This window comes from Hylobates moloch, unplaced genomic scaffold, assembly GCF_009828535.3.
Source record: "Hylobates moloch isolate HMO894 unplaced genomic scaffold, HMol_V3 SCAFFOLD_3, whole genome shotgun sequence".
Taxonomy (NCBI): Eukaryota; Metazoa; Chordata; class Mammalia; order Primates; family Hylobatidae; genus Hylobates; species Hylobates moloch.
In genome coordinates, this window is record NW_026652278.1 from 105,823,220 (window position 1) to 105,850,056 (window position 26,837).

At 37.6% G+C, this 26,837-nt stretch overlaps 1 protein-coding gene across 50 annotated transcripts in view; it reads left to right on the plus strand.

The window, feature by feature from the left end:
- The window catches only part of ANK2 (ankyrin 2), a 698,346-nt gene that overhangs the window by 562,439 nt on the left and 109,070 nt on the right, over positions 1-26,837 (plus strand). For all 50 annotated transcript variants that reach the window (XM_058436645.1, XM_058436660.1, XM_058436662.1 and 47 more), the window contains 6 exons: positions 1,602-1,700; positions 7,547-7,744; positions 9,861-9,959; positions 10,124-10,222; positions 16,664-16,762; positions 26,205-26,402. In XM_058436645.1, the coding sequence (XP_058292628.1) occupies positions 1,602-1,700; positions 7,547-7,744; positions 9,861-9,959; positions 10,124-10,222; positions 16,664-16,762; positions 26,205-26,402 (792 nt within the window). The remainder of the gene's footprint in view (positions 1-1,601; positions 1,701-7,546; positions 7,745-9,860; positions 9,960-10,123; positions 10,223-16,663; positions 16,763-26,204; positions 26,403-26,837) is intronic.

Sequence of the window (26,837 nt, forward strand, 5' to 3'; positions counted from 1 at the left end):
CAGTCAAGGTCCCAGCCAAAAACAGAGGCCCAAATTTGATCATTTGGTTAGAGATTATTGAAGGGTCTATTTATAATATTGTGTAGTCTGTAGGAAAGAGACAAGGGACAAGGGACAGTGTAGAATCCCAGGGCCTAGCTAGTAACAGCGGGACTCAATACCAATGCTTGACCTAAAAAGTGAGAAGTACAGGAGGCCCCCAGAACTTCAAAGGAGAGAATTGTGTGGAAAAGCTGCTTTGGCACGAAGGTAAACTTTGGTAAAGACACACAGCTGGATTTGGGAGGTCTCTCGAAGTCCCTTTCATGTCTTGCTGTGTTGGCCAAACCTAGTTGGAAGCCAGAGGACAAGGCAGCTCACTGATGTCCGCTAGAGCGGCCAGTCTGTTGGGACACAGAGCAGAGAGGAGAAGGGTAGAGCATAGGTCTGGAGGGGCAAACAGAAGACATCTAGCATAGAAAGCCCAGTGTTGCGTCAGAAAGAGTGTTGCGATTCAGAGAATTCTTTTTGTTTGGAGTAAAGCATAACCTGGAGAGATGGTCCTGGAATTGGAGACACAAACGAGAGGCCATTCGAGTTCTGGATAAATCAGAAACTGCTGAAATCCTCTTAACTGCTCACCATCCATTCTCTGTGATTTGCCCACCTTCTCCACCTCTGTCCTTGGGACAATCTTTTTTTCTTTTTCCTTCAGCCTCAAATCACCAGTAAATTTACATACTCAGTATTTCATTTTCTCTGTCACTTCTTGCTCACCATTAATTACATTTTGCCTCACATTTCCCACCCACTCTGCTCTTTGGCCATGCCACCCTAAAGAGAAATAAAATATAAAAGACAGAGAGCACTTGGGGATTGCTCTGGAATCAGAGGCTATCCCAGAAGTGTTAAGATCAGAAAGTTTTATAAATAATATAGCATACAATTCTGCCATATTTTATTTAATGAAGTTAGAGTTCTATTTATTAATAATAAAGTTCATCTTTGGGAAGCAATTATGTGATTTCTAAAATGTTGAAATGTATGTGTGAAAGTCTTTAAAATAGTCTAAAAAAATGACCGTTCACTTTTACAAGCATTAGGAAGCATTTTAGGAGAACTTATGAAAGTGGTGACAATTCAAAAGAGAACATGGAAAAATTACACTAAGAAAAATTTTTAGGTAGAAGTATATTAGAACAAACAAAATGAAAACAGTATAACCTAATATAACCCCTGTTTTCAGTTCCAGGGAGCAGAGCTTTAAAGTTCAATAAATGCCACATACTGTGCTTTTCCATCTTCTTGAATACGCCGACACACGACCAGAAGCCAATTTCATTACATTGACCCTCTGTCCACACAGGGGATCTCTCTTGCTTTCTCCCTGTCTCTGTTTTGTTTGTCTTTCCCTTTCTCTTTCTTGTTCTCTTTCAAGATGTCTTTCTGACTTGTTTTCTCTTTCACTCATCTTTCTGGTCATTTAACAAATTGCAGTTCTATTACTGATTTTATTGAGTAATCAGGATTGAGTTTAGGAACTCCCTCTTTATGGTTGCAATAGATGAAATATGGATTTTTTTTAAGTGAACTTGGGCCTAATTCTTTAATTCTTTTGGCAGGATGGGTTGACACCACTTCACTGTGCTGCACGAAGTGGGCATGACCAAGTGGTGGAACTTCTGTTGGAACGGGGTGCTCCCTTGCTGGCAAGGACTAAGGTGAGTCATTATGAGTAAGATGGGATCCTAAGAAATCTTTAAGTCACTTGATATATTATCTCTATTCTTTCCTAAATTGAAGCATCAGGCAAGCATTTTCTAGTTCTTTAATAATTGTGTGCTAGGAACAGGAATATGTATCAAACCACTTAAAAATTATTAAAATAAACAGATATATGCATTAAGATGTATTGAATGTGTGCCTTCAAGTTTTTTTCTATATTTTTACCTGTTATTCTTACTGCAGATGGGAATCTTAATACATCTGTATTTTAAATATAAATGAGAATATCTCTTAGATTCTGAGCCTAGATTTTTATGATTCAGATGACTATGAAACACATATAAAATTATCTTTTAAAGCAGAACAATTAGCAACACAAAATGAATCTTTTTGCTCATCCAATCTTTATCTCTTAGGCAATACTAATAAAAAGTAATTACTCAACAGTGGCATTGGTTGATTATGTTGAAGATTAGTAGAGGTGATTTGGAAAGCACAAGTTGCAATAGGCCACCTACGAAGACCTATTAAACAAGCATATTTTCTTTATGACATACTACATCTAGCCCTTTTTCCTCTCGTTTTATCAATATGCTCAAACATGGGAGAAGCACTTTTCCATATACATGAACACCACACTGTGAGTTGGTTTGCTGAAGATTTTTCATTATCAAATGTATTTTAAATGCTTTTATTATTGTATAGTTCTCTATTATCCAACCCTACATTGGGTTATCAGGAAATATTTGAGAAACGAATTGAAGATACTCATACAGAGCTGATTAATGTGATATGCAGCAACCTTGGATCCTTAAATACAACACAAAGTTAGACAAAGGGCACTTGTTATATTTTCTCCCTATTCCATTCCACCTCATACCACTGCCCCCCACAGAGTTGGTATCAACTAATGCTATTGCTAGGGTAAGCTGAAGAAACTAAGGCAATTGACACAAACAAATATTTTTCAATTTATATATAATTGAAATCATTTGAAACAAAACTAGCCCATACATTTAAGACATGTGTAGAATGAACTCAATTTGTAAAGATGTGCCCACATGCCATAAAAGAGTGGCTTCAAATCAGTAACATATGAAGAAGAGAAATAATTATCTGCATTATTTTTATTCTCATACCTATACTGTGAATGTTGTATAGATCTGTCTTTAAAATGCAACAATTTGGGCTGGGTAATGCAGAGATAATTATGGAAAGTTTTGATAAAGAAACATTGAAATTTAAATGGAAATAACAAAATTTCAGACCAATTATGTTACAACCAATACAACAACCAATATCAAGTTGAAAATAGGCAGATATGCTTTACAAACCATAAAATAATCTTATCTGCAGAGTTTGCTTGTAATTGTCATGTCACTAATGAAGATGGCAGGTTACCTAGATGGAATTTTTTTTAATGTCTTTCCTGTAAAATCAAGTATCATTCAAATGTAAGGATCCTGCATAAGGGGTGTCTGAGTGTACAATTATATTCATGTATTCATGCATCCAACTATTATATAATATTGAGTAGATACAATTTGCCAGGCAAGTGTTCTAGTCACTAAGGCACCATCAAGATGAATAATACAAAATCTTTTTTTTTTTTTTTTTTTGGAGACAGAGTCTCACTCTGTCACCCAGGCTGGAGTGCAGTGGCGCGATCTCGGCTAACTGCAAGCTCCGCCTCCTGGGTTCACGCCATTCTCCTGCCTCAGCCTCCCGAGTAGCTGGGACTACAGGTGCCTGCCACCACGCCCAGCTAATTTTTTGTCTTTTTAGGAGAGATGGGGTTTCACCCTGTTAGCCAGGGTGGTCTTGATCTCCTGACCTTGTGATCCGCCTATCTCGGCCTCCCAAAGTACTGGGATTACAAGCATGAGCCACCACGCCCGGCCATAATACACAATCTATAGCTGCAAGAAGCTCAGAAATTAGTGGGCATGATAGGAAAAAAAAAGATAATTATAAAAAATAGAGATATGTATAGGGTAATAAACACAGAGAAGATGAATTAATCAGGTTGGAGTGAGGGGATACTGCTCTCCGGGGAGTGGAATAGGTGCCTAATGCTAGACTATTCTCCCTCCCCTTCTGTATTAGTCCGTTTCACGCTACTGATAAAGACATACTTGAGACTGGGCAATTTACAAAGAAGTTTAATGGATTCACAGTTCCACCTGGGGAGGAACTCACAATCATGAGGCTGAGGAGGCTTCACAATCATGGCAGAAGGTGAAAGGCACATCTCACATGGTGGCAGACAAGAGAAGAAAATGAAAACCAAGTGAAAAGGCTTTCCCCTTATAAAACCATCAGATCTTGTGAGACTTATTCACTACCACGAGAATAGTATGGGGGAAACCGCCCTCATGATTCAGTTATCTCCCACTGGGTCCCTCTCACAACACAAGGGAATTATGGGAGCTACAATTCAAGATGAGATTTGGGTGGGGACACAACCAAACCATATTACCTTCCATAAAAACTCCTAGTTTTAAATCACCCATTCTTTCTTCTGAAGCAACTATCTAAGTGTCACGCCCCTCATTCTTTGTCAATTCTAGCTCTCAGCAAACTGTGACTCCTCACCACAACCCCTTCTTATTCTTGGTGACTTTAATGATCTTGATTACAGCAGTAGATAATTCTTCGAGTTGGCCTCTCAGTTAGGTAACTGTAAACCCTCTATCTATTTCTGTGTCTAACTTCACACTTGCCAGCCCCTCCTATGTTTCAACTCACTCTCTTCAGAACCCCAATTCCGAAATTCTTTTATTTGCTTGGTCCTTCAGTCATAGTTTCACTCTTCCTCATTCACATCATGCCCTTACCTCTGCCCAGCACAAATTTCATAGTCATTTATGCTACTCCCTCACATATTTATACTACCTACATTTCACTCAATTAAATTCAACTCACATTCATGCAACCAAATGTGGCTACAGGAAACACCCAGCCACACTAACTGTGCTCATTTTAGATTCATGATCACTAACCTCAAGTCAGCTGGTAATGCTGCCTGGCAATCTCGCTCTATTTTCTAAGTCTATTCACTCTCGATCCCTGCTATCTGACCATTCTATATTTTCTTCAAACTTCTTAGACTTCTTTCCTTGTCTTCATTTCCCATAACACTGAGAGAATTCAAGCAATTGGAATATAATTTCCAGAGACTCCCACCTCCATATCTATCCATATCTACCCAGTGATATGACTTGGAGCCCATGTAGTCTACATTCTCTCCTGTTACTATCATCTGGTGTGATTGCTTGGTCCTGTCTTCTCAAAACACTTTCTTTATTTACCTTCTGGGACATTACATTCTTCTGACTTTCCTTCTGTTTTCCTAGCTACCACTTCTCAGTCTCCTTTGCTAGTTCCTCCTCATCTCTCAGGTCTCTGAATGTTAGAACCTCCAGAGTTCAGTCTTTGTATCTTTTCTCCATCGGCACTCACTTGCTATGAAATCTCATGCAGTTCTATCTTTAAATAGTACCTGTATGCTGGTGCCATGAGTGTGCATCTCCAGAATTCCATATGTAGATGTCAGCTCCCCATTGCCACTTGGATGTCTCCTGGGCATCTCAAATTTAGTAAGCTCAAAAATTAAGCACTGGATATAATACCCACCCCTCAACCCAATCTTCCTGTTATCTTTCTTATCTCAACAAATGGCCATCTAATTTTTTTAGTTTCTCAGGCCAAATACCTCATCTCATGTTGGACTCTTCTTTTTCTCACTTTCCACATTCTGTCACCAAACACTGTCACCTCTTCCTTCAAAATGTATCACTAAGCAGCTTGCCAACAATCTCATTACCACCACTCTGGTCCAGATCACCATCAACCCTACCTGGAGGACTGCAAGAGGCCCCAACTGACTTCCCTTCTTTTGCATTTTGTCCATATAGTCTATTCTCAGCACAGCAGCAAGAGTAATCCTGTTGCCCTAAATCTTCCAAAGGCAACCCATGTATCTCTGAGTAAAATTCAAACCTGCAAGATCTCTTACCTCTTTGAATTCCTCCTCTTATCCATCCTCCTCATTCACTTGCCTTAAACCACATTCTTCTCCTTACTGATTATTGATACCTATCATGCCAGTTATAATCCCAACACAATATATTTGTACTTACCTTTTCTCAGCCTTAAGTGTTTTTCCCCCAAGTCAACAAGACTAGCTCTCTTACTTCCTTCATGTCAAAACTCACCTTCTCAGTGAGGCCATTTCTGGACATCCAATCAAAATTGCACTCACGTACACCAACTCCCTAGGCCATTCTGTGTTTTTGTTTTCTCCTTTCCATTGATAGGCCATCCAACATACTATATACTTTAATTCTTATTGTTTTTAAATTGTATGTCTGTCTTCCACACTAGAATGTAACCTCGATGGAGACAGGGGTTTCCTGTCGTGTTCCCTGCTGTATCCACAGCACTTGAACAGGGCTTGAGTAGGTGCTAAGTAAATATGTGTAAAATCAACAAAAGATTAGATGATGAATATTTTATTTTCCACATAAATAACCTTCAAACAGGTAAAACAGCATCAATGAATGATAATTTTTCAAAGAAACATGCAACACTCCAGTCCAAACGTCGTCAAGGCTTGAATTTCTTCTACACTTTGCAATTATCTTCCCCTCAATGCATAAATACTTCTCATCAGCCTGTTGCTCTTTTCTAAACTTATTTAATGAACTTCTAAACATGAAAGCAATAATTATGAATGAAGATTATTTCAAAATATATGAATAATTTGTAAGTCACATATACTCTACCACAATTAAGAATTAATATATTTGTTTTTGTTGTCCCTCACTGTTGAAATCACCTTCCTTGTTGAGAATATTGGGCGGGGGGCCTTTTCTGGTAAAATATCCACATACAATTTCTGCCTTGTTGAATGTAATGACAGCCAAACTGGATACTTGGCCAACAATCCTTTTTCTAGTGGCCATATTTGCATTGGTATTAAGAAAAGACAATAGTCCCATCTCTTTCATAGGCAAATTGTTTTTTTAAATTTAGTTTTTTCCTAAGTTTACATATTGTTTCCTGACAGTTTATTTATTTAGCTTTAAAAAAAAATGACAGTCTTACCGAGTCTGATGAACAGTGCATTATCCTGCTTTCTTGTGTTCCTGCTGTTGACCTTGTTCTAGAATTAAGGCTAAAGCTGTTTTGTCCATATTAATGATGACAAGTTTAGATTATCCTCAAATGTAAAAGTTGTGAGGTCACTGGTACATGGCCCACATTTGCCTCACACTCTTTTAGCCCTTACCTACCTGTTTTCTCCAAGACCAATTCAAGTAGTTTCCTAATACTACAGGTAAAAGGAATCGTAAAATTTCAGAGGAATATGGATCTAAAAGATGATCAAAGTTTCCATACCTCCCTGACCCGCCCACTTGCTTCTCATTCACCCACTTCCCTCTGTATTTATAAGAAATGCAGGCAGAGACATTAAATGAATGCAGACTGCTATGCATGGAGTTGGATACAAATAACTTAAGCATTAGCTATTATCTATTTTTCTGTATTTAATATTACCCTAATAACTGTAAAATCAGGCTAAATTGCCACACATACCATTCATGACAGACATACTAATTTGCATTTTTGTCTATGGTAGCATAATTATGAAATTAAATTATCTCTTAGTGTTCATCTCTACGAAATATAGTCTGCTATATATTCTGATGTCAAATGGAAATTATTTTTTCCTCTGCCACTAACTGTGTTAGAGATCAAGAATCAACTTTGCTGTATTTTGGAACCTGAAAATAATGGGAAAAAAATGCACATTATTTTGTTTTCTTTTAATGTGCAGAATGGGCTGTCTCCACTACACATGGCTGCCCAGGGAGACCACGTGGAATGTGTGAAGCACCTGTTACAGCACAAGGCGCCTGTTGATGATGTCACCCTAGACTACCTGACAGCCCTCCACGTTGCTGCGCACTGTGGCCACTACCGTGTAACCAAACTCCTTTTGGACAAGAGAGCCAATCCGAACGCCAGAGCCCTGGTAAACTTGGCCCAGTCCACATTAACTGAATACAGATTGAGACAAACAAACCCACATTCATTGACCAACATGCATACACCAGCAATGCATGGTTACAGATACGTAGTTAATCCTGCTAAATTTGTCACCCTTCACAATCAGCCTGTCTACTTCGTACGTTCATTGTTTGCTAGCAAATGCTGGTGAGCAAAGATGTATTTAAGAGAACACCAATATAACATTTCTGAAACTAGTGAGTTGCAAACAGATAGATATGAAACCTTTGGAGTGATAAGCAGTTTTAAATGGAAAATAGAAGTAGAAAAATAGGAAATTACAAAATAAATTCTAGATACCTCTAGATAAAGTTAGAACATGAGTGTGAAAGTTGAATTTATTAATCTCTTTTTGGAAAAAAAAATTAATGGTGAATATATTTGACTATGTAAGGGGGTATAAAATGTAAGCCTATGAAGAGTTCCCTTGAAAATTTTCATTGTTGACTTGATTACTCAACCATAGGCTAATAGAAAAGCTATGTCTAGTGTGTTACTGCTTCAGGGAGCATTTTGTATACACCATTTCAGGAACTGCTCAAGAGAAAACTGCAAGAGGCTGTCCCTAGAGCAGCTTTATGTCTCCCCAGTTCTGATATTGAATAAATCTTCCTTGCTTCACTTATTTTCTAACAATAATCATTGGAAGTATTAGACATGTACTAATTTATGCCTCTTGTGTCCTAATTCTCAAACTAAAAGTAAATCCTTTTTTCTATATGTTTACATGGTTTGTGTCTGTTAAAATTGGTCTTCAGACGATCAGTATTTAAGCTGAGAAACCATCATTAGAATCATCAAATATTAAAAATGATTTTTATGAGAATTTTTCCATTGGAATCAATTTATTGATATATACATGGGAAGTGAATATATTTTCCAGATTATGTGTAATTATGTGAAAACATTCATTTTGTCTAGGGAGTCAAAAGCATTAATTTTTAATTGGATAGTGGTCAATAAGCTTATAAAATATCACAGCCTGTTAATTGCAAGTATTTTAAGTGCTGCATGTGCATGTGGCTATTTTTATCTGGCATGTTGTATAGCTCATGAACAGGGGAAATGACTTAACCACTTAATTATGTTTATCACTCTATTGTGAAAAATAAGAAGTCATCAGCTTAAGTAAGACCATATGCTTTCCTGAGAACTGCTAGTGTGTATAAACGTTGACTGATGATTGGTCCATGTTGGGACATGCAAAATTGTTAGCTGGCAGAATAGACATAACAAAGGAACATTGTTGAAATAAAAAAAACTATAATACATGATGAGTAAGCGTGGAGCCATTTAACACATTTTACTTAATTTGCCCCAATTCCTGGGCATTAGCCTAGTTCGCCAAGTTAGAAAGTACCTGACAGACTTCTTCCCCACATTTCTTTACCTCTAGAGCTACCTCCTTGCATTTATCCCAGAAATTCTCCACACATTACATGAAAATATTCAAGAACTTAACAGTCATTTCTTTATACAATAAAATTTATCTGATTGGCATATATGTTATAAAAATGATGTAAAGATATAGCTTCTGTATGTAAAAATGATCAACATAATGATTTCTGCTGACTTGAAATATGCCCTTTATAAAGAAAGTGGTAGCAAAGTTGAAATATTTCTTACAAAGCCAGTATGTTCTTAGATTTTTTAAGTAGATGAATAATTCTTATGCTCCGAGAAACGGCCCTTCAGAAAAATATGTGCTTATCTTCAATTCATCTTCAAGTCATTTAATAACTGGGACAATCAATATACCTTAAAACATCTTAGAACTTCTAAAATATAATTGCTTCTCTGTTTTTCTTTCTTGAAAGAGAAGAACCATGTATTTTTCTTCACTTTTGTTTTCTCTGTAACCACACAAACAGAATTATGTACAGGCCCACCACACATAAGTGAAGTTCAGTGCCTACAGGAACACATCGCCATTTTTCTTCCCAAATTCCAACACCTACAGGGATTGAAGAAATGGTAATATTATGTGACGATGTAACATTATTGCCTGCAATGTGCCAGCATGGAGTTGTGTGAGAATTGTTTCTGCATGTTTTCAACTAACTTGATTGTCTTTTGCACAGAATGGTTTTACTCCACTGCACATTGCCTGCAAGAAAAACCGCATCAAAGTCATGGAACTGCTGGTGAAATATGGGGCTTCAATCCAAGCTATAACAGAGGTAGAAAAATGTTTTAGCTAGTCACAAAGCATTCCTTCTCTTACTCCTTCCTCCCTTTCCTTTTTCTCATCTTCTGTCCTCTTCACTCAAGTTTTATTTATCTGAAGAAGCCCCAAAGCCCCACCGGTGCAGAGGAGTAAAACTGCTGTTGCTTTGTTTCGCAGTCTGGCCTCACACCAATACATGTGGCTGCCTTCATGGGCCACTTGAACATTGTCCTCCTTCTGCTGCAGAACGGAGCCTCTCCAGATGTCACTAACATTGTGAGTATGGCTTGGGTCAGAATAACCCCAGGGAGGAAGAGCGAGAGGAACAGAGATTGTGGGTGTGTGTATGTGTGTTTGCGTGTATGTCATCAAAGTAAGCAACCAAGCTTTGAGAAGGGCCCTTGTAATAATATATTATTGAAATAATCACCAGAACTTCACTGAAAAGAACCTGGATAGGATAAGAGGTGTTATAAAGTAAAATGGAAGCTATGAAGTGAGACAGCTTAAGACTCTGGGTGTAGGTGGATTGAACATGCATCTTAAATGCATTTATTAAAACAAAACACATTTTAAAAGCTCCTCTGAAAGTGAATGGATAATTGGTTCGAATAGAATCTTCAGGGCTCAACCTAGTTGCTTGAGGGAATTGTATTCCAGGCAATTTTCACAGAAACATCAAATCATTACCATAATTAATCTTAACAAAAGATTAACCAGAGATAGATCAATATCAGAGACTTTTACTTGTTGTCAAACTCTTCCTTCTTCAATTACATGGATTTCCCATTTTGTAACATTACATTGATTTTTACTTTTGATTTGATCTGATTTGCTAGAGTGGAGGCTTCTCTTAGCTGAAAGTTATACCACGTATCCTGGAATGAATGTTGGTCTCCAGACCACTTTCATTCAATCAACAAGTACTGGATGTCTCAATTTTTCTATGTAATCTAAATTAGGATTTTCACTTCTAATTTCTTTGTATATCTCTCATTTTCTTGGATTTTTCCCCTTTAAACTTTGGTCATTGTATCAGGATAGATCATTGAATGCAAATGTTCTCCTGAGCAAGAGAACTTCCTTGCACAAGGTGCAGGCATGTATTTGAAGTTCAAGAAGGGCTAGTAGAGTATTGAGATTCACTTGTGCACCGGAAATAACTCTCTCAAAATAAATATTAGTGCTTATTATTAAAATGAGCTATGTTTTCAAAAGCAATTGATTGGCACTTGTTGCTAATTTTTGGCATCTCATTCCATTTAAGCTGTGAAAGAGAATGTCCAATTTCACTTTTTATTTGTATTCCCTCTCATATTTCTTTTTTTCTGTATTTCACACACCGTTTCCACAGTGAAGTTTCTGATGGCTAGGAAAATCCATTGTGAGAATTAATTCAATTGATTTTAAAAATTATTTAATACTCTCTCCATGTTATTCAGTAATTGGAGCATAAAATCATTGAAGAATTTAAAGTCTATATTTATAAGTTTTCTTAATTATAGCTTATTGGTCCTAAGGTCATAATATTATATGCCAATCTTTATTTACTCCATTAGACATAAGAGTAATTTCACAATGTGCCAACATAAGTTTAATTTCTAGTCATTCTTAGAACTTTAAAAGCAATCATCATCCCCCCCCCTTTTTTTTTTTGAGATGACTACCTTTTTTTTTTTTTTTTTTTAAATTGAGACCTGAACAGACTTACTTACAGGCCAGTAACTTTAAAACAAAAAACAAACAACAACAACAACAAACAAAAGAAACAAGCAAAAAACCTCTGTGTTCTTGCTCACCTTTTCCTTTTTTGTCTCCACCTTTTCTTATTTGCATTCCAATGCCTATAGGATCAGAGGAGCAATAGTGACATTGTTACAATATGTTATCACATTATAATGATAACATGTACAAGAATATTCTGTGGATTGCTTGATTGCAATCCCCTAAATTAATCTCTTTTAGTGGAGATTTTTACAAAATCTTCAAAGAATAATCCATATAAAATGGTTGTGGAATTTGTGGCCACTCTTAACTTTGCTTCTTCACTGACCAATTCCAAATCTTCAGATGGTTATGGAGTTATACTCCCTTCTGTTAAAAAAGTTATATGGGGTACATATATTTTCAAATAAACATAAAATATTAATTGAAACAAACAATTTTGACATGTTTTTCAGGTTGTTGAAGACTTTCAAATTGGACAATCGTTATATTAAACTTTAGCTTCCAACTGTTGGTCATTTAAAGTTCTTCATTTTATCTGTTCATTTGTCCATTATATTATCTTTCCATCCAGCTCCCTCAAAACAAATTCTTGAGAGGCACATGCCAATATAATTTCCGTGTTTTCTAGTTATGTTTTGTAAGATATGTCCTTCAGGAAGCAGATACCTATTGATAGGGTTGCCAGGTAAAATATAGGACTCTCAGTTAAATTTAAATTTCAGATGAAAAATAAACTTTTGTATATGGCCCATGCAATAGTTAAGACATAGCAAAATATTTGTTGTTTGTCTGGAATTAAAATTTAACTGGCTGTCCTGTACTTTTAATTGCTAAATCTGGCAATCCTACATTTGGAGGAATTTAACTTTCTCTAGCAATGGGATGCCTGTGAAGTTGTGTTTTCTCAGAACATGAGGATATAGCTACTGGATCCAAAATTCTTTGCAAGTTGATGAAGAAACCGTGTGAACACTGACTGCGTGCTTGCTGTGTCAGAGTTGGTCACTTCCTGACTCTAAAACACCCCACCCTTGGAGCCTTTGTGTGTTGCCTGAAATCATGTTGCATTTTTGAATGCAATGCTGTTTGTTGTGCTTCGATGCTTTTCAACTTGATGCGCCCAAAGTGGAAGTCAATGTAGCCCTGTCAGCAGAGTCAGTTTTAACAACTGAGGAGAGTGGCATGAAACTTAGTACCTGCTTTGGACATGAGCATACCCATTCTCTTGCTAGTCTTGTTTTTGCCTGAAAATTCACTCCAAGTGTGAGGTGTACCAGTAACTCAATCACGTATAGACATTTTTTTTTAACTGAAAATTTCCTTTTCCAGAAGGTTTATTAATACGCTTTGAAACTTAGAATGCCGAACTGCCAATTACAACACATCCATAATCCAAAGTATTCATCAATAACCATAGGAATAGAAAACTAAGCATTTTAACAACTATCAAGAAAGAATGCAAGGTCTTACGAAATTTTATCTTCCTTCCCATAAGAAATCAGTGGACTAATGGTAAAGTTCACACATTATATTATGCTTAAAAACTTCCCCCAATCCTTAAATTTCATTAGCTTGAGATGAGAAAGACAAGGCTATTAAATAAAATAGGGTGCCTGACAATCAAGAAATGGAAACTATTTATTACAACAATATATCCTGACCTTCATTTTCTTATTTATTCTTATATATAAACAATGGTAATATTAATATAAAAGACGATTAAGGGCAACTTACAGTAGAAGTCCATTATGCCAGAGGCATTAGATAATAATTAAACAAGACCATTATTATAAAGTGGAGAGACCATGTGTGTGTTTATACATAACCTTTGTTTGAATTTAAGCCTTAGTGCTTTAAATTAGATTCTATATCTAACTCATCAATTTCAAGTGTGTAAAACCCATAAAAAAAACTTAAGTATAAAGTAAAGGCTTTAGAAATATTGGCCAGTATTGGAAACATTTCAGATTTTGAAAGCCCCTTATTGATAAAGCTTGGCTTAAAAAATAAACATGAAGGCCAAGCGTGGTGGCCTGTAATTCTAGCTACTTGGGAGGCTGAGGCAGGAGAATCACTTGAACCAAAGAGGCGGAGGTTGCAATGAGCCGAGATTGCACCACTGCACTCCAGCCTGGGGGACAGAGAGAGACTTTGTCTCTACATAAATAAATAAATAATAAACATGAAAATTTGTCATTGCGTAGGAATTCCTGGGACCTCTTTGACTTTTAACTTCTTATAAGGAAATTTATTCTTATCGTCATTTGTACCAAAATTAGTAAAATTGCTAGCCTTTTATCAGACCTAGAAATAGCATAAAGATTTGAGGAGTATTGTTTTTGTTTTTCTGAGACATGACCTTGCCCTGTCACCCAGGCTGGAGTACAGTGGGCAAGATCATGGCTCACTGCAGCCTCAACCTCCTAGGCGCAGGCTGTCCTCCTGCCTCAGCTTCCCAAGTAGCTGGAACTACAGGCATGCACCACCATGCCTGGCTAATTTATTTATTTCTTTATTTAGAGAAGAGATCTTGTGGTGTCTCCCATGCTTTTCTTGAATGCTTGGCTTCAAGCAATACTCCTGCCTTGGCCTCCCAAATGCTGGGATTACAGGCTTGAGCCACTGCAACTGGTCTTGTTTTGTTTTGTTTGAATACCATCGGCCCTCTGTATCAGTAGCTTCTGTATGTGTGGGTTCTAAATCCATGGATTTAATCAATCTTGGATTGAAAATATTTGAAAAAATAAAAATAAAAAACTACAATAAAAAATAACACAAAAATTTTTTAAAAGTACAGTATAACAACTATATAGCATTTACATTGTGTTAGGTATTACGAGTAATATAGAGCTGAATTATACAGGATTATGTGCATAGGTTACATGCAAATACTACACCATTTTATATAAAGGACTTGAGCATCCATGTATTTTGGTATTGGTGGGGGAAACAGGGGACCTGGAACCAATCCCTCACCAATACAGAGGGACAACTGTAGTTAGAAGATTTTAGCCTTGCTGGGCACGGTGGCTCACACCTGTAATCCCAGCACTTTGGGAGGCCGAGGCAGGTGGATCACTAGGTCAGGAGTTCAAGACCAGCTTGACCAACATGATGAAACCCTGTCTCTACTAAAATTACAAAACTTAGCTGGGCATGGTGGCAGGCACCTATAATCCCAGCTACTCGGGAGGCTGAGGCAGGAGAATTGATTGAACCCAGGAGGCCGAGGCTGCAGTGAGCCAAGATCATGCCACTGCACTCCAGCCTGGGCAACAGAGCAAGATTCTGTCTCAAAAAAAAAAAAAAAGAAGATCTTAGCCTCATCTGTTTAGAGACAGGTTTTAAATGATATAGAAAACAAGTTAGAAATCGTGATTGTCTGTCCAGGGGGGAAAAATCTTGCCATACATCTAAAGTCTGAAGATAAATATTAGCATTCCAATGATACATCGTTTTATAAAAGAGCATACTCCAGATACATTTACTTTACAAAAGTCTAAATCTGTCATCAGAAAATAAGCCCATTGGAGGATAAATGAGTCATCAACAAAGAAGAGAAAATTACAGTAGATACCAATTTAGTGCTTTCACAATCAAATCATTTGACATGAATTTCTCATAACTTCAAAAGAAATGGGTCTCTAAAATACTGAGAAAAAATTAACTGTGAAATATGTGCCAAATTAAAGTTCACCTTAAAGTTTCTAGATTTAAGGGTTTGTTGTACAAGGAATCAGAAGAAATTATTCGCTGCAGTTTGTCAATTACTACAACCAAATTTAAAATCAATTTAATTTGGAGTGGTTTACTTGGTTGAAATCAGGCTTATTTTCTAGAACAGTTGTGGTAAATCAATCTGTAATAATTTTTATAACCAATATCTTATTCTAACTGTAAAATTACTTGAGTGAATGAAACCCTGCCTTCTTTAGAACTACATATGGTTTTAAAATATGCTGATTTTTAAAAACCTCTCTCTTAGAGACAGTAGAGTAAAATAACCTGCTACTTGATGAGAACATTCTCTTAATCAAACCCTTGTTCTTCAAGCTACACCTAAAGCCACCCTTTCCCGACAAGTGTGTCATATTTTGGTGTAGAACAAAGATACTTGAGGCATGATGCATGGCCTACTTCAACAGATGACGCTGCTGACAGTCACTTTATTCATCTTTCAGTGGCTCTCTCAAACAACTGTCTATAATTAAATATGCTCATTAATCTTAAATAGGGGACCTCCTGGGCAAATCAAACTTCTTGTCTGATCCGTTTTTGCCTAGTCTCATAACACAAAAAAATCAGGTACAAAATAATATTTTATTTCGGAAGTAAATTTTGAATCTCGAAATGATTTATTTATGGTACAGGTGGTGTAAATTTTTTGCGACGTGTTGATCTTCAGCATCTAGTTTATCACTGAAATAGATTCCAGTTGTGATCACATAGTTAAGTGAGACAATGACAGATCTTTAGGTTTTTAGCGTAAAAGAAACTTCATCACCAAAATCAATTTAAAGGGATGCTTAAGCGGCTGATTGTGAAGTTAAGCAACTCAAGAGTATCCTGGATGTTCGGATAAATTTACTAGTTTGTCATGGACTTAAAAAAAATAAAATAAACATTTGTTTTATCCTTGTAAAGATGGAGAAGAAAAATACACAAATTAGCTGGGCGTGGTGGCATGCACCTGTATTCCCAGCTCCTCGAGAGGCTGAGGCAAGAGAATCCCTTGAACCCTGGAAGTGGAGGTTGTGGTGAGCCGAGATGTTGCCATTGCACTCCAGCCTGAGCAACAAGAGTGAAACTTTGTCTCAAAAAAAAAAAAAGATACAAATCTATATTTTCCAGACTAAATAATTATGCCTTTTCATAGGTTTCTTAAATCCTTGGATAGATTGCTGAATTTCACAAAAAGGGACAACTTTATTCTTTACCATCCAGAGCAGTGGGTTAATTTATGATTTAATGATCTTTGTTCCCTGGCAGCGTGGTGAGACGGCACTACACATGGCAGCCCGAGCCGGGCAGGTGGAAGTGGTCCGATGCCTCCTGAGAAATGGTGCCCTTGTTGATGCCAGAGCCAGGGTAGGTACTGGTGCCCTGAGGTTCTCTTCTATCGCGGCGCATGAGTTTCATCCTTAAGAGAGGATGTTGCCCTTCAGTTCCTTGATTTGGAAATACCAAGGACTGTAAGTGAAAGGATCAATTCAATAGCCGTTTTCCAGGAAAAAAAAAGAAACATTATTTAAGCAATTACACACTATGAAAAATGCACCCGAATTTCAGAAACATTAACATTTGAAAAAATGTACAACTTATCATCTAAGAAATACATCATTGACTGATATTTTAATACTTTTTTAACCTCGGAAAGCACTTTCTCATATCTCTTTATTTTCATGAATTTTAAAATTTAACCTAAAGTATTTAGATGCTATACATATTAAAATTTATTTCTTACCACTTAAACCAATCACATTTCCACAGTCATCCCTCACTAGTTACATAAAAACAAGTTATTCTCAAAGTTTTAATGTTTTCCCTTCATCTGTTTGCCTTCCCTCCTTTTTATGATATTTACTTTTCTTCTTACTCTGATTTTACAAATTTAGACATTCTGTATTTCCACAATTCCAAAATAGAATTTGGGCACTGAAGATTGCTTGATCAGACTTGTCTTGTTTCTAATAGCTTCTAATTCCTTCACAAGTTTCTTTTTCCTTCTTTTTCTGTTTTTAAATCTTACTTCCCAATTTATTTTCTCATCTTCCTTTACATGGAATACACCAGAATACACCGAATACACTATCAATATACTGTACCTTCTATTTCCTTTTCCATGTTGTTTGGTTAACTTTTGCACTGACATCATTGAGATTCTCATGTTAAATAATTTCCCTCCTTCTTCAATATTTGATATACCTAAGTTAGAACTCATTTCAGTTTGAGTTGTACCATTATAATACAGTGTTATCTTGGAATGAAAGCATCTGGCTATGGTCATATAAATTGTAAGTGATTTCAGGCAAGTCACTTCACTTTCAAGTCTTTCTTTATTATTGTACTTTAAGCTCTGGGATACATGTGCAGAATGTGCAAGTTTGTTACATAGGTATATATGTGCCATGGTGGTTTGCTGCACCCATCAACCCATCATCTACATTAGGTATTTCTCCTAATGCTATTTCTCCCTTAGTCCCCTACCCGCTGACAGACTCCAGTGTGTGATGTTCTCCTCCCTGTGTCCATGTGTTCTCATAGTTCAGCTCCCACTTCTGAGTGAGAACATGCAGTGTTTGGTTTTCTGTTTCTGTGTTAGTTTGCTGAGAATGATGGTTTCCAGCTTCATCCATATCCCTGCAAAGGACATGAACTCATTCTTTTTTAAGGCTGCATAGTATTCCATGGTGTACATGTGCCACATTTTCTTTATCCAGTCTATCATTGGTGGGCATTTGGGTTGGTTCCAAGTCTTTGCTATTGTGAATAGTGCTGCAATAAACATATGTGTGCATGTGTCTTTATAGTGGAATGACTTATAATCCTTTGGGTATATACCCAGTAATGGGATTGCTGGGTCAAATGGTATTTCTGGTTCTAGATCCATGAGTAATTGACACATTGTCTTCCACAATGGTTGAACTAATTTACACTCCCACCAACTGTGTAAAAGTGTTCCTATCTCTGCCAGGCGCAGTGGCTCCCGTCTGTAATCCTAGCACTTTGGGAGGCTGAGGTGAGCAGATCACCTGAGGTTGGGAGTTTGAGACCAGCCTGACCAACATGGAGAAACCTTGTCTCTACTAAAAATACAAAATTAGACTGGTATGGTGGCATATGCCTATAATCCCAGCTGCTCAGGTGGCTGAGGCAGGAGAATCACTTGAACCTGGGAGGCGGAGGTTGCGGTGAGCTGAGATCGTGCCATTGCACTCCAGCCTGGGCAACAAGAGCGAAACTCCGTCTCAAAAAAAAAAAGCGTTCATATCCTCTCCAGCATCTGTTGTTTCATGACTTTTAAATGATCACCGTTCTAACTGGCATGAGATGGTATCTCATTGTGGTTTTGATTTGCATTTCTCTAGTGACCAGTGATTATGAGCTTTTTCTCATATGTTTATTAGCCCCATAAATATCTTCTTTTGAGAAGTGTCTGTTCATATCCTTTGCCGACTTTTCAATGGGGTTGTATGTTTTTTCTTGTACATTTGTTTAAGTTCCTTGTTGGTTCTGGATATTAGCCCTTTGTCAGATGGATAGATTGTAAAAATTTCCTCCCATTCTGTAGGTTGCCTGTTCACTCTGATGATAGTTTCTTTTGCTGTACAGAAGCTCTTTAGTTTAATTAGATCCCATTTGTCAATTTTGGTTTTTGTTGCCATGGCTTTTGGTGTTTTAGTCATGAAGTCTTTGCCCATGCCTATGTCCTGAATGGTATTGCCTAGTTTTCTTCTAGGATTTTTATGGTTTTAGGTCTTACATTTAAGTCTTTAATCCATCTTGAGTTAATTTTTGTATAAGGTGTAAGACAGGGGTCCAGTTTTAGTTTTCTGCATATGGCTAGCCAGTTTTCCCAACACCATTTATTAAATAGAGAATCCTTTTCCCATTGCTTGTTTCTGTCAGGTTTGTCAAAGATCAGATGGTTGTAGATGTGTGGCATTTTTTCTGAGGCCTCTGTTCTGTTCCATTGGTCTTTATATCTGTTTTGGTACCAGTATCATGCTGTTTTGGTTACTGTAGCCTTGGAGTATAGTTTGAAGTCAGGTAGCATGATGCCACCAGCTTTGTTCCTTTTGCTTAGGATTGTCTTGGTCATATGGGCTCTTTTTTGGTTCCATATGAAGTTTAAAGTAGTTTTTTCTAATTCTGTGAAGAAAATCAATGGTAGCTTGATGGGGATAGCATTGAATCTATAAATTTCTTTGGGCAGTATGGTCATTTTCATGATACTAATTCTTCTTATCCATGAGCATGGAATGTTCTTCTATTTATTTGTGTCTTCTCTTATTTCCTTGAGCAGTGGTTTGTAGTTATCCTTGAAGAGGTCCTTCACATCCCTTGTAAGTTGTATTCCTAGGTATTTTATTCTCTTTGTAGCAATTGTGAATGGGAGTTTACTCATGATTTGCCTCTCTGTCTATTATTGGTGTACAGGAATGCTTGTGATTTTTGCACCTGGATGTTGTATCCTGAGATTTTGCTGAAGTTGCTTATCAGCTGTAGGAGATTTTGGGCTGACATGATGGGGTTTTCTAAATATACAATCCTGTCATTTGCAAACAGAGACAATTTGACTTCCTCTCTTCCTATTCGAATACGCTTTATTTCCTTCTCTTGCCTGATTGCCCTGGCTAGAACTTCCAATGCTATGTTGAATAGGAGTGGTGAGAGAGGGCATTCTTGTCTTGTGCCACTTTTCAAAGGGAATACTTCCAGCTTTTGCCAATTCAGTATGATATTGGCTGTGGGTTTGTCATAAATGGCTCTTATTATTTTGAGATATGTTCCATCAGTACCTAGTTTATTGAGAGTTTTTAGCATGAAGGGATGTTGAATTTTATCAAAGCTTTTTCTACATCTATTGAGATTATCATGTAGTTTTTGTCATTGGTTCTGTTTATGTGATGGATTACATTTATTGATTTGCATATGTTGAACAAGTCTCGCATCCCAGGGATGAAGCTGACTTGATTGTGGTGGATAAGCTTTTTGATGTGCTGCTGGATTTGGTTTGCCAGTATTTTATTGAGGGTTTTCGCATTGATGTTCATCAGGGATGTCAGCCTGAAATTTTCTTTTTTTGTTGTGTCTCTGCCGGGTTTTGGTATCAGGATGATTCTGGCCTCATAAAATGAGTTATGGAGGAGTCTCTCTTTTTCTGTTGTTTGGAAAAGTTTCAGAAGGAATGGTACCAGCTCCTCTTTGTACCTTTGGTAGAATTTGGCTGTGAATCCGTCTGGTCCTGGGCTTTTTTTGGTTGTTAGGCTAATTACTGATTTTAGAACTTGTTATTGGTCTATTCAGGGATTCTACTTCTTCCTGGTTTAGTCTTGGGAGGGTGTATGTGTCCAGGAATTTATCCATTTCTTCTAGATTTTCTAGTTTATCTGTGTAGAGGCATTTCTAGTATTCTCTGATGGTAGTTTGTATTTCTGTGGGGTCAGTGGTGATACTCAAGCCTCTGTAATGGCGGATGCCCCTCCCCCTACCAAGCTGGAGCATCCCAGGTCAACTTCAGACTGCTATGCTGGCAGCGAGAAATTTCAAGCCAGTGGATCTTAGCTTGCTGGGCTCCCCTGGAGTGGGATCCACTGAGCTAGACCACTTGGCTTCCTGGCTTCAGCCCCCTTTCCAAGGGAGTGAACCATTCTGTTTCAGTGGCGTTCCACGCGCCACAGTGGTATTAACAAAAACTCCTGTACCTAGCTCGATGTCTGCCCAAATGCCATCCTAGTGTTGTGCTTGAAACCCAGGGCCCTGGTGATGTAGGCACCGGAGGGAACCTCCTGGTCTGCAGGTTGCAAAGACCATGGGAAATGCGTAGTATCTGGGCCAGAGTGCACCATTCCTCATGGCACAGTCCCTCACGGCTTCCCTTGGCTAGGGGAGGGAGTTCCTGACCCTTTGCGCTTTCCAGGTGAGGTGAAGCCCCACCCTGCTTCGGCTTGCCCTCAGTGGGCTGCACCCACTGTCTAACCAATCCCAGTGAGATGAGCCAGATACCTCAGTTGGAAATGCAGAAATCACCTGCCTTCTGTGTTGATCTCACTGGGATCTGCAGACCGGAGCTGTTCCTATTCAGCCATCTTGCCAGCCTCTGGCCACTTCCAAGTCTTTATCAGTAAAATATGAGGGTTGGACTCAGAAACTCAAAACTCCTTTCCAGACTTTCTTAACATTCTTTGATTCAATGAATTTAATAGACATTTTCTTGTAACAGGTTCCACAGATCTTCATGCAGAATCCAGTGATACACGGGCAGCCTTAACATTGCTCTTGTTGTCTTGGTTTTCATCTGCCTTTCTGTCCATTGTCCACATAGTGTAATTTATGTTCTTTGGTAGTCATCATCGATCTATTATATTCTTATCTATTTAAAGCTTTATTCAACTATGAGCTTCCCCTGCCATAACATTTTTCTGGTTTCCTTTTAAGATTACCTGGCATTCAGCTATTTTAAAAATATTTCTATGGCCAACCAGTGCACTCTGAGTATTGTGTACTTTACTGGAAATTGTGTTGATGTTCCTGTAAATTTTTTGTAATTCGTATTTAACAATGAAAGGGTTTCCCATTTCTCTCTCTTAAAGTAAAACCCCTCAATGTTTATCTATTATTCAAATTAAAATTTCTACTTTTTATGGCAATTTATTCATTTTCATGTATCTCTGCCAAATTTTTCTGTATTGATATAACCCATTATTACAGCCTTTTATCTTTTTGGATACCCTCTGAAGCCTCTTCCTTAAAAGCACCACTGGCAACAGACTCTTTCCCTTAAAATACTAATTAATTAGTTAATTTTACACAAAGATTTCATCAATTCTACTTTTTTACTTCTCTTTTGCAACTACATTTAGTATCATTATATACGTATATAAATACCTTTTAATTCCTTATTCCTTCTAATTTAAATATCAAATTTCAGATGTTATCTTTTGTTTATTTTTTTCTTTTCAGCTCTACTTCTCATTCTAAGCTACAACTGAAATCCCTTCCCTATAGTATTTTCTATTATGAACAAACAAAAATACCGTAGCCTTGTGAAGCAGTGCTCCCTAAAGGCCAATATGCATACAAATTACCTGGGCACCCTGCTAGAATGCATATTGTAACTCAGTTCTGCATATTTAACAAACTCTCAGGTGATGTCAGGGCTCCTGATTTTGGGATTATGTTTCAAGCAGCAAGGAGTTAGGGTTTTCCTGTTCGTAAGTCCTATTTTAAAGTGTACTTTCACCATGTGTGTTTTATTGTCATTTAATCCTTTTAATGTGCTCCTGGGCCTCTGATTTAGTTAACATTTGAACAGTGCTTTAGAATTCATCAATCATTTAAACACAAAGTATCTTATTTGATACCCAGAGCAATCCCGTGTTGTAGGGTGGCCTGGGGTCCTGAAATTCAAGATTGTGCTGATTAACCTGTGGTGACAGAGTTAAGATAAGAAAAAGATTTCTCCTCTGATTCTGCATCTTTCTCCTAACTCTTTCTGCTAACATCATTACCTCCCACTTCAAATGTAAAGAGAGCCCTTCTCTCTCCCATCCAAACAAACCACTGGTTTCTAATTAGGCACATTCTCTCCCTAAACTTATGACTATGATCAGGATAGAAGATCAAGCTTGGGCTCATGCCCATTCATGCGGCCCATTTATGAGGTGGGATAAGAAGACCAGCAGCCCTTCTAGAACCACATGGAGTATGGGGATGTCCATTTCCCCCAAATGAGGGATGGATGTCCCAGAAGAAGGGTGCAGGGGGTATTGGGCAGAAAAATGAACACATATCTGCTATTTTACCTCTTGATTTCCCACCGCGCACACACACGCGTGCGCACACACACACACTTTTGGAAACTTCCTCTCTAAACCTAATAACATTGCTTTAGAATTCACCCTCTCCTGAAGAAGAGATAGCAAAAAATTGTGCGCAGCTACTACATTGAGCTCCAAGGTCAAGATCGCTGGGTAGTTCACAATCTTCTCAATCAGGTTTAGAAATAATATCTCATGGGGCTAAGTCATATGTTTCGCCTATTCACAATATATAACAAAAGAAAAACCATATACTCATAATAACATCTGTAATTTTTAAAGTTCACGCAGAACACTCTATTCACCAGTCCAGAGCATAAGACACATTTTGCTGGACAGACTGGAGAGCAGGGACTACAGTGGCCTCAGTTCCTCTGTCAGCCAATGTGTTTGCACCCAGGTCCTGCTCTCAGGAAGGTCCTTCCTTGTCCAGTGTCCTCAATGGGCATTACTGAGAGGGCCATCAGAGCCTGACCATCTGGGAGCTCTCTTGCTTTAGGAGCTGGTTCTGTTGGCACAATTACGGGGGCTTGGCATTTGCTTTAGGGATCGAGCAATCCCAGGGGTCCTAGGCTTAAACTCACTTGAAACTTAGCTCATTTAGAACTTCAGTTAGATACTAGGAGATGTGGCTCCTGGGAACCCTGTTAGCTAGTAACTAGTAATAGAAATTTTATCAAATCTTTGAAGTTTATCCCAGCCAGTGTTATTTTTCTCTTTGAAAAAGGAGCTGGGGCTCAGCAAGTCTCCAAAGTAAAATGGTAGACTGCAGTGGCAAAGCAGAGCTCATCTACTTCCGGTCCAGGCTGTGTCAGCCAGTGATGCTTTATGATGAGGGAATTGTTGCCTCTCATTTTTGGAATAGGTCTGTGTGATCAGGCTTCCCCCATTTCTTTACCTTTTCCCATGAATCTTTTCTTCTGCACTTTCCCAGTTCTTTTCTCTGGTTTGAATTAGCATTACCCTGAGGCAGTAAATTCAGCTTTTGCAATTCAGCAGGGAAATAATTGGCCAAACCTCAAAAAGTCTTATATCCCTGTGTACAGGTTGAAAGGTTTTCTTTGCAAAATTTGCGTGTTCTTTCCTTTTCCACTTTCAGGTAGAGCTTTACCAAAAATGGAAAAAAGTAGGCAAGACATCCTATTTTTTAACTTTTTTTTTTTTTAAAGACGAACATTAATGCTATACAGTCTAAGAACCAAGGATCAATAGTTAATAATTAACCAATTATGTAGCTACCTCTAGTCAATGATTGCCACTTCTCAGCTGTGGATTAAAGAGTCATCGTCGCTCCAACTATCCGTCTTATTCATGGAAAATCTATTTTAGAGTGTGTCACTTGCAATACCCACCCACCTTTATCAAATTTTGCAGGACAGATATCTGAGAAGGGAACCCCAGAAACAACAAATGTTCATCATAGCTATTCTCAAGTTCCTTGGTTTTTAAATTGTTGTTTGTTTTGCTAACCATTTATTTTTATAAATAACAATATGTTCATTTTATTTATAAATAAAAAATGTTTATTCTCCCCATTCCTCTATTTTTTCCTCTGTATTTCAGAGAAATTTTATCTTCTAATGTGTTGTCAGTATCCTTTCCTACTGAGAGTCACTTTGTTCCGAAAGGTCTGTTAGTGGCCATCTTATTGTAGTATCTATTTCCAAAGAACGTATAGGCGGAGAAATGTCTTTAGAATCCAATGCCCTGAATTAAAGTTCTGTTTTAATAGCTGAGTAACCTTGGACAATCTTTGAGAACTTGTTTAATTTTTCTTAATATTGACCTGGAAATGGTCTAATAATACATTTTATGCTTTCCTTTTAACTCTCTTAGGAAGATGGGTCACATATGCATTGTACATGAAGAAAGCTTTTCAATTCCAAATGTTCACAAAATTTCAATTCTAGTCTAAAATAATCATATTACTGTTATTTACGTACTTCTTACTACCTTGGAATTCATGCAGTGCTATTTTATCTCTCACTATAGCTCCCTTTCTTTTTTCTTTTAACTTTAAGATACTGCATGTTTTTGGATAGATCTTCCTTCCTCTATATACTTTTCTCCATTCATTCTTAGCCCTGGAAGTCCAGTTTTCCCTTCCTCACTTTATTATGACATGCCCTTGGGCAGATAGCAACAATATACCTCTTTTAATCACTAAAGTTAAACTCAATTTTCTTTTTACAAGAGAGTGGTTTGGCCTGGTTCTCTAAACACTGAAAACATTATTTCCAACTACACAGCAGAGTCAGGTGATTTTCTTGAGCCTCCTGGAACATGTCCTTCCTGTCCCTTAGACCCAGCTATATCCTCTGTTTTTAAATGGAAAGCACTTGGCAAATAGTTCACCCTATTTGCTTTTTGCCAGAGTCCCATTTCATTTTTTAAGTTCTGGATGCAAGTTCCAGAACTATCTGCAGCATTTTCTGAAACATCTTTTAAAACCAGATTACAATATCTTCTTTGTGCACTGTTCCTCCTTGAAGAAAATGACCAGCATTTGTATCCTTGGCTTGCTGAATGGAGTAAAATCAAAGATTTTCCAGCATCCCTGGTTCTTTTTCTTTGAAAGAGTTCCCAGAATAAATCCTGCTTCTAAGTGAAAACTCTTGGATGAGAATATAGGTCCTAGGACTTTTGGACTAGATTTTATTCTTATTCCAAACCATCAGTTAGTTTATATTTAAACATAAGTGAGGCCTAAAGCCTTAATGAGTTGAGAAATATTTTGGGATGCTCAGAAAGCAATGATCAAGTTCATGGAAGTATATGCTTTTTAAAAATCGAAGGGAGAATTTGTGACCAACCAGGTCACTGCTGTAGCAAAATATAAAATATGCCATGGTTAAAGCAGTAATGATTTTCTTTTGGGTGGGGTTCCTAGAGATTCCAAGAAGACATCATGAAATATGTGAGTGAAACATATCACCAGTGAAGTTCTGTCTGCCTGGCACTAACTTTTGACTTGACTTGAGTTGTAGGAGGAACAGACACCTTTACATATTGCCTCCCGCCTGGGTAAGACAGAAATCGTCCAGCTGCTTCTACAGCATATGGCTCATCCAGATGCGGCCACTACAAATGGGTACACACCACTGCACATCTCTGCCCGGGAGGGCCAGGTGGATGTGGCATCAGTCCTGTTGGAAGCAGGAGCAGCCCACTCCTTAGCTACCAAGGTAAGGAGAATGACATCATGAGAACATGGACCAAGAGGATTCCTAAGTCATGGCCTTTCTGCTCTACCACATAAAGAATCAAGAGGGTAGATCTCCTTAGGCCTTGACTTACTTCCTTCTCTACATATTTGAGACTCATTGTCTAAATGATTTAAGGGAATTGTGAGATTCCATGTATCTTCAATAAAGAGTGCTGAATTTCATTCTAATTAATGCCAATGTTTCTAGGATAGGTATCTAGTACTCTAAGATGATTATCACTTTTTCTTCTCTTTTATTATAAAATCCATAATATATTCTTAAGAGAAAGATAAATGAAATTCCTAAATATATTGAACTGGTAATACTAATGAGGAAGAGGGTAGTGCATTAGATTGGCAGTACTATATTTGCTATGAGTTGTAGTACCAGATCGAAGCTCACTTTACTTATACA